Source organism: Cibotium barometz, chromosome 41 (assembly GCF_041138505.1).
Source record: "Cibotium barometz isolate CiBa-2024 chromosome 41, ASM4113850v1, whole genome shotgun sequence".
Classification (NCBI taxonomy): domain Eukaryota; kingdom Viridiplantae; phylum Streptophyta; class Polypodiopsida; order Cyatheales; family Cibotiaceae; genus Cibotium; species Cibotium barometz.
Window position 1 is genome coordinate 11,802,757 of NC_141086.1, and position 9,062 is coordinate 11,811,818.

Here is a 9,062-nt window from a genome sequence, read left to right on the forward strand (position 1 = left end):
TGGAGTACTACAACTTTGTCTCTCTGTTTTTTTATATGATTTCATTGTTTAGACATTCAAAAAGTAGCCCGAATATGATTCACAATCATTTTCGGATTGCTTTTGGCGATTTTTAGTGCTTTAAGGGCCATTTTTTTACCTTGAATTTTGAGGTTACTGGTCACACTACAACAAAATGAGGATCTAGTAGCAAAAATAGCAGTGTTTTTATAACTAGAAGGGTAGGTAGGTATCGGGCCATTTTTCACCACTAGAAACTACTATTTTCACTGCTCAGTATGTCATTGCTATTTTCACTGCTCAAGCGAAAGCTCTGCACATCAAAAAAAGAGCTGAGAAAGACTGAGTCTGCACAAGACTCCCCAGTCTGCCCCATATCTCTTTTTTTTTAAACAATCACATTTTCATATTTATAACACAAACATAAATTTAAGAAACACAGATATTGTGGAGAATGCAATTGAGCCCAAAAGTTATTATATTTCAGAAATTGTCAGGCCTTTGGCCATATATACATAAAGTTTTTACAATGAAGAGGTATGAGAGGTGTCTAGCTGGAATCCTCATTGGATTTCGAGTGATCATCATCATCGTCTTCCTCGTCCTCTTCACTTACATCACGGGCTGATAATCTGGATCCTCCCCTTCATCCTACATGCATGCCATCAAGCGTAAGGTAATCAAGAGCATTAAAATACAATTAGATGTAGAAGAGAGAATGGTTTAGGCTCACTTACCTTATCTACTTGAGTCGCCAAAACGGACTCATCTAAGTGTACAGCTTGCATACGCATCCACGCCCACAATTGCGAATGGGAGGCTCTATACCCATAGTCATACTCCTCCTTTGTTGGGTCACACCCAACAACCTCCCTCTACAAAACAAAATTAAGAAAATATACAATTATTTCAAGAAAACAATATAGAACAAAACAAAATGAAGAAGAGAAGAAATGGATACTTATGAAACGAGCAAGAAATGGATACTTATGAAACGAGCAAGAAAGGAGGATTTCCCACAGGAGCCAAAGTGCAAAGTCCCTTGCTTTGGTAGTCGGGAAGCACTTGCTACCGCTTGTTGTTGAAAAGCACCTAGGTGCTTCCTCATCACGAAGCTTTCCTCACGAAGCTATGTGTGCACCTCCACTCCTCGACCGTACACATGCTAGGCTTCTCTAAATTATTGTTTGCTGCTCTCTTGATATTTGCTCTCCTATTAGAGAGAAAAAGCTTAATCCGCCTCTTCATCCACTCCTCGGAGAAGCAAAGACCCGCATGTGGCATGGGGAGCTCCGACTTAAGCACATCGATAACATATTGCTTAAAAAGTTCATCTTGTACTTTCCACATTTTGAAGGAGTTCACGAACCCCAGGTTTACAGAAGTACATGCATATTGTTCATGACTTTCTTTCCTCGTGCATCCATCACAAGGGCACCATCCACATCCATATTGTATGGTAGGAGGTGTGGATCGAATGGTGGAATGGGTCTCTTGGGGGGATTGGCTCATAATGTGTAGATGAAGAGCCCCCCTATTTGGGAGATGCATTGGGAGACCTAGTGCTTCTTTTGCCAAAGAAAAAGCAACCTGGTCCCCCATACTAGCACGTCTACTACCCCCCAGACTCCCTACTACTACGTCGTCATCGTGGTGAAGATGGATGTGAGGGAGAGGGGGTGGTTCTAGCAGAGGAAGGTGGTGTAAGCTCATCACAACCATATCGTGATGGGCCTACACCACTCGGCCCCGCGTCTATAAAATGTGTGGTTTGCCCCGATTGAGAAAGTGGGGTAGATTTCTCCCACGGCGTCAATTGGCCAAGTGGGGTAGTCTGTCCCCACACGGCATCGACTGGCCCGATTATAAGCCCGTCTATATATAAGATTAAAATATAAGACTTATAGAATGCATAAAATATTAACTTTGTGTATGTGAAAAGGTTTGATGCACGGTGACATGGGCGTTAGAAAGGACTTATGAGTAGAAGCATCACCAAGGGTGGAACGTGGTAGAAATGACGGCGTGGGAGTGGTACCAGGCATGTCCAAGCTTACTGCATGAGGAAAAGGGGTGGGCGGAGAGATCTGCAAGATATAAAGCGTTCTTGAAGGAGACGCAAAGCCTTAGGTTCAACGAAGGGTAGTCATCTTCTAGAAATGGGGTTGATGAGGAAGGCACTTGGTGTTGGGACCTTGGGGGGTTAGAGAGCAATGGCGTAGCCTTCTCTGTCGATTCATCATCACCGTCATCCCTTGCCATCCTTCTGACGAAATACTTGGAAGCTTTCCGCTCTACGTCATCCACTTCGGGCCGGTACTCGACGTGCTTATTCTTGAAGTTCTAGATGAGGTTGTGAAGTAGTGATCTGGCTGTACAAGGACGCCGTTGGGCATGTACTCTGTACTCTCTGTACTCCAGGAGGCGATAAGTGTCCGTCATCAACCTGTTGCCTTCTCCTATGAGCCACTGGACTACATTGGCAAGGATTTCTTCTTTTGTTGGGTAACCCTTTACACCCCGGCTCATCTTCTGCAGTGTCAAAGAGTCATCTTCGTCAAAGACACTTCACACGGCGAGAACCCTGAACCATACCGCAATGGGATGCGTTGGCAGGTGGTAAATATATATACGTCAATAGCTGGAAGCCCCTTGCCTCGAGATCTGGTGTAGTTTCTCCTGCTTCCTTCCTTGTATAGAGCCAATGAATGATTCCTAAGTAGCTGGTCATGTCGTGGTGGGTGAAGATGTGTCATCCTACCTTTCTTGTATATGAATAATTCCGAAGTAGTTGTAGTTGGTCATGTCGTGGTGGGTGAAGATGTGTCCTCCTACCTTCCTTGTATGAATAATTCATAAGTAGTTGGTCATGTCTTGGTGGGTGAAGACGCCTCCTCTTACCTTCCCTATATGAACGGTTCTTGAGTAGTTTGCCATGTCTTGATGGGTGTCGAAGATGGCCGTGATTTTGTCCAACAGGCTCTTCCCCTTTCGTTTCCATTGTGTTTCCAGATTTGTGGTAGGTAGTTCTAGAGGGGGAAATGGGTGAAGGTGGAAGAAAGGCCCTTCCACTTTCGTTGCCGTTTGCCGCTGTCTCCAGATTTGTAATAGTTCTGGAGGAGGAAACGGGTCTTTGGGTTTCATGAGTTCCTTGGGCACAATGGGCAGCTAGCGCCTGCATCTTCTCTATCCCACTCTGAACGCATGAGGGAGCCAACATTGATAAGTGGACTTCTCCGTAGTATATTCAATGAGAGGTGTTCTTGGGATTTGTTGAGAAGGACGACCTGGAACTCTCTAGCAGTTCTTATGATGGGAGTGAGAGTTCTGACCATCTAGCTGCACGATAAAGGACTTTCGTGAGGATATGCCCTGCTGTAATATTCGTCTTTGGGTGCTTGCATTGGTGGAGAAACACCTTATGAAAAAATCCTGCCCAGTTGCAGACCTTGAAGTCATTGAGTCAGGACAGGTGCTGTGACCACTTATTGTACTTGGCAGGCCACTTGAGGTAAGTATAAAGTGTCATTGCATGTGCTACTAACACTTGTTTGGGCCTCTATATGCTTGCATGTTTGTCCAGTTTGTGTGTTCCTCAGCCTTCAATGCCTTGCACAGGCAGCCTTGTGGTCGTCTATTGTTTGTAGGGGGCATCGGGAGGTGGAAGGCTTGCCTAATTACTTCATTTGTCAACTTCACCTTGACCTCTTCAACGTTGGCCTGCTAATGGTGGTAGCCGTGGTGTTAGTATCAATATAGGTGATGTAGTGTGCAGATCTAGTGCTCCAAGGTGGTAGACTGCTCCTAGTTCTACTCGCAGCTCGTTTCATGTGTGGCGGTATGTCTTGAGGGGCCACACAAGAATAAGCAGTCAAGATGACGGGATATTGGACGTGACCAACTGCGCGCTATTCGATAGTGATGTGAAAGTAGGCGCTAATCTACAGTGATTTGAAGGGGATGCACTACTTAATGAGGAAATACATGCTATTTGATTGGAAGTACATGCTATTCGATAAGAATGACATGAAGGGGATGCAATATTTCATGAGGAATGCTATTTGATAGGAATGACATGAAGGGGATGCAATATTTTATGAGGAATGCTATATTTGATAGGAATGACATGAAGAGGGTCACATATGACAGCTAAGCTATTTTATGAGTAAGGATCCCTCCGATTCTCGATAGGAATGATGCGTAATTCTTGACATATGCCCACTGCCCAAATTTATGCAATGCTTGTGTCATGATGGGAAGAGGGATCTTGCTATGTGCACACACAAAAAAACAAGAGTGCATCAATGTCAGAGTGCCTTAGCGGCATGTGTCGTGCAAAGGCCAAAATGCTCGTGCAGGAATGGTGCAAGGGGTATGAAAGTGGAAGCACATGATGTCTACCCATAAATAATATCTAGGTAATGGACCAAGTTTTCACTCACCATTCTATCCAACGATGTACTTGGATGGCTATAATGAAGAGGAGACGTACTCAATTGCATGTAGATTCCTCTATGGACACTCCTTCTCAAGTCTCTCGAGTCTCTCTAAAAGTCTCTCGAAATTCCTCTAAATGGACACTCCCAAGTCTCTCAAGTCTCTAAAGTCTACATCACTATGCTTTCTTCTTCACCATTTTCCCTCATTTTCTTGTGCACTTTTGCTTACTTTGACTCTTTTGTTTCTTTTTTGAAACCCTCACCACTTTTCTCGGGGGTTCAAAACCATTATGGTTCAATCTCTATTGGATAAGCGATTTATATTCCTGATTCTTGCCCACTTGACAAGGCTAGATTTTCTAACTTTTGGAGGCATTGATGATGAGGCTTGGCATTGGCCTTAGGCATCCCCTTTTTAACTTTAACATGTGAACACATAGTTGCAATGATAGCGAGAGATTCAAAATTACAACAATTGTAAAAATTTACACTTGGAGCCTCAATTTCCCTCACCCATCACAATTCACAAGAAATAGACAAAATCTTCCACGAAGAGATTTCCCTTTTTATTAGGAAAAGGAGATCATTGCTAGTAAGAGCTTTATCCTAGGATGTAACACCTCATATTACACCTCCATATTCTTTTCAAATTTTATGATGATGTTTCTGTTTCGAATGGTCAGCTATGTTTTTAAATCCATTTTATAATCACTTATTGTTTTTGGTTTGTGTGGAACATATATTCTTCTTATTTTAAATTAGTGTTCTAGAAATAAAATAGAGAGAAGTGCTATATGAGATAGTTGAAGAGTTTTTTTAGTAGAATAACTATGTCTCTATAAAACTTGCCTATTTCATCCATTTGGGTTTCCAAACAACTAATAAAATTGGTAGTTTTATGCTAAACATTTACCTAGTTTTTCATGCCAAATGTTTGCCAGGTTGTTTAGACACCCTAAATGATAGAATTTGAGTCAAAGACCTTTAGAAAACTTGTAGAGTCTTTAGAATGGTAGAAGTTTTAGAAATTTTTAGCATAAAACATATATTTTTTAGCACATTTATGTATTCTATATATAATATCATTTATGTATGGCTTTAAGCTAATGTGTCTTAAATATATGACCACAAATTCATATAAAGCTGTTGGAATAACTTAGGCCATTAGATCATCTCATGAATCACTACAAAGCACATGTTTCCCAATTATGAATTTCTCTCATTTTTGCTTGTGTGAGCAAGAGTGAGTTGGAGCCTCACATTGTTTGTTTTGCAATGTGTGAGCAAAAGTGAGTTGGAGCCTCACATTGTTTCTCTCCATATGATGTTTGGTTGCATACATAGCAATACTGCTAGATTTAGGGTGTATATATTTCTCATATATTTTCTTTACATGGTGCTACATTGATTGAGGTGATGTTGTGATTTATTTCAAGTTCAATTTAGCCACTTTTTAACATCTTAAATATATGATTTGAATTGGAGATAAAAATATCATCGGCTAATTGGCACCTAGATTTCCCATTCCCATTGATATGAAGTCAGGAATTCGGGTGAAACCACACATGCATTAAGTCCTAGGTTATAGTGCTAATCCTTCACTTCCTCACATGTGCTTCCCATAAGAGCATGAACATAAATGTGGACTACACATGAATTGGGAGTGTGTGGCAGCAGTTGGCAGCAGTTGCTAATGTGATCAATTTGAAAGTAGACTAAATAGAAGCAATATTAGAAGGGTGCTACATTGGACGCTTTTTTAAGTTACTCACGTCAAGGACTATCTATCTATCTATCTATAATTTGAAAGCAATAATCGAAGGGTGCTACATTGGACACTTTTTTTAAGTTAGTCGTCAAGGACACTCTCTCTCTCTCTATATAATGTTTAGAGTTTACATATAGTTAAACCTTTACACTTAAAGGGTGGAGTTAAAATTGAATTTATTAAGAACGTTGGACATATTCTGAACTTTGGATGCCTAGTGGGCAAGCTAGTGGTAACTAGATTGTTAATCAAACTCATAACTTCTTGTAATGAGTTGGCTTCTCCAAGCAACCATGAGTCTTACTCCAGGCTCCAAATGACCTTAAGGCTTCCAAACATTCTAAGGGTAATGCTAAGTAACGAGTCCCTCATGCTATATACCGAGTTATGAGTTTGTAGAGGCGATCAAGAGAGCGTATACTGATTTATGAGTTTGTAGAGGCCATGAAGAGAGGCTGGTCATGGAACAACACGAAATCACTGTCACTGCAGAAGAAGGACGAAAATGCAGTTCGCAAGGTCGGGATTTCAGAGTTCTCAAGACCCACTCTGTCCAGCACATCATCATATTGCCCGTGTATCAATTGCGGCAGCGCATTGACTCTTGTAGCTGCCTGGCTTAGCTTATTAGCATTGTCATCAACCAACATGATTTGCTGATTAATGTGATGATTGGGTTGATCATGATTAATGTGATGATTAGATTGATCATTATAGATGCGCTTTATGGCTCTCTTGCTTCTCATGCAGCCGTGCCACAGGTTTTTGACATCGTTGTCCGTCCTTCCTTCTAAATGGGTGGCTATCCTAGCCCACCTGCATGCAATTGTCAATGACAAATCAGATACAGTTATAAGGCCACGGCTTTAACCGCTGACGACTGTAGTTATCTTACATAATTGATTAGCATAATTAAGATACTCAATCTGTATTAATTATAGTAATCTTATAAGCATTGCTAATAATTTGCTTTGACTGAGCAATTAGCTTACTTATTGCCGTATATTTGCTGCAGTTGAAGCACGAGTGTAGCTTCTTGTGGGGAGAATTTGATCCCTCGCTTGAGGCCGGGCCTCAAGTGGTTCATCCAGCGCCGTCGACAGCTCTTTCCAGAGCGCTGTAGCCCTGAATCAAAACCTTCTGTTCACTTAATAAACTTTGCAAAAAGGCTGTGGTTTCAGCACAAGAATTCCTTCCATATATATATATAATTAAGCACATATAATTTAGTAACTAATGATTGTATTTACGATTTAAGCACATATAATTTAGTAGCTAACGATTGTATTTACGATTGCTCGTTTTATAGATTATTGTCAGTCTAAAATAAGGCCAGCAATATTATCATTATATATACTAGTACTCAACTCCTGCGTAACTCCTGCGTTGCTCTGGTATGTAAACAAAAGATATTAAGAAGCAAAACACGCAAGAATGTTGCTGTGATATGAACGGAAATACAAAACGTAACAAGAATGGAAGCACAAATACAAAAAATCAAAGAATCAAATCTAAAAGATTTCTCCCTCTTATTTTTTAAAAATCCAGTATTTCTTTTTTCTGTCTTCTCGTTCTGCCTTGATTGTCCATAGTTAATATGTAATAATATATATATATATATATATGTTTATACAAACATATACACACAATAAAGATATAATCACCAGCGTCGCGAGCTTTGTCGTTCCAAGTGGTCCTTGTCCGAGGACCTTCCGCGTCCTCCTCCTCCATCACAGCCATTCGGAGCTTTTCGTCCTCCTCTGGCGACCACAGACCCTTAATCTTGATCATAGCTTGTATCAACTTAAGGAAGCTAACCTACAGACACAGGCTTTGATTATACTCCGTATAATTATTAATATTAGCAGTATCGAACGGATTTCTTATGACCAAGTGCAGTGTTTCGCTGCCTGTGGCAATCCGGTTTAAATAAGCAAGGTCGCAGTACTGTGCGAATCTATGGAATAGAGACTTCGACGAAACTCGCTCACCGAGGAGGTGACCGCAAACCGTGTTTAGAGTAGGTCCCCGTTTTTCCTACAGGGCGACGAGTAATTGTATATCTCATTATTGATAATTAAATGTCTACATATACCAATCATGGATCATTAAGTGACGTAGTGTGGGCTTAGAGTCTAGTCTTCCTATCAAAGGTTGGCCTAAGGTCTTTGTTTCGTGTCCTATTCTAAAATCTAGACCTTATATTATAACTACATTGGCATTGCTCAATGCACCCAAAAAAAAATCTGAAATTTCATCGTAGTGTGCATATATTTGTAGAGCATGCATGCTTTCCCACCTTAGAGATAACGTGGTTAGAACACAACTCATACGTTTTCCTATACGAGCAAATAGTATGATGAGACACTAAACCCACCTCACACCTTAGAAAACCTTGAGGGGTTGACATGACATGACTCATAAGCATCTTAGCATAGGTTCTCTCAAACTTATACAATCATGGCATAAAGAATTTTGTGAAAGCTTCAAAAGAATCTTCCTGTCCCAAACCATCATTTCCAAGTTTGGTTTACCATAATTATATGAGGTTCGACTTCCTAGCTCATAATTCATTGTTTATTAAAATGGGATAATAGTCTAAAATTAGTATTTTTATTTAAATTATACTTATTGGTGTCATTATTTCCACAATGATGTGTACAAATATCTAGTTCTTGATATAAATGATGTCCTTATATTTCTACATGGGCTACATCATACCTTTAGCTTAATAGACTCAGTCGTGATATAATCTGATTCTACACATCTACACCCACTTTTTATAGGCTTTTCTAGACATTTAAAAAAATAAAGGAGCTCCAAATTCTAAGGCATGGTCTTTTACACTTAATTAA

At 40.4% G+C, this 9,062-nt stretch overlaps 1 protein-coding gene across 1 annotated transcript; it reads right to left on the bottom strand.

Annotated features, from left to right (window-relative positions):
- Nucleotides 1-6,366: 6,366 nt before the first annotated feature.
- On the bottom strand, nucleotides 6,367-8,084 carry LOC147614681 (transcription factor MYB46-like). Its single transcript, XM_086779713.1, has 3 exons — nucleotides 7,872-8,084; nucleotides 7,200-7,332; nucleotides 6,367-7,023 (listed from the first exon to the last, which is right to left on the bottom strand). Exons 1-3 carry the CDS (start codon nucleotides 7,996-7,998, stop codon nucleotides 6,633-6,635), a joined length of 651 nt encoding a protein of 216 aa, XP_086635839.1. The 5' UTR covers nucleotides 7,999-8,084; the 3' UTR covers nucleotides 6,367-6,632.
- Between the last annotated feature and the right edge of the window lie 978 nt (nucleotides 8,085-9,062).

Coding starts and splice junctions, on each gene's coding strand:
- LOC147614681 (XM_086779713.1), bottom strand. CDS start 7,998: ATGATCAAGATTAAGGGTCTGTGGTCGCCAGAGGAGGACGAAAAGCTC. Junction 7,333..7,871: donor CGACAAAGCTCGCGACGCTG/GTGATTATATCT, acceptor GTTTTGATTCAG/GGCTACAGCGCTCTGGAAAG. Junction 7,024..7,199: donor CAGCAAATATACGGCAATAA/GTAAGCTAATTG, acceptor AATTGCATGCAG/GTGGGCTAGGATAGCCACCC.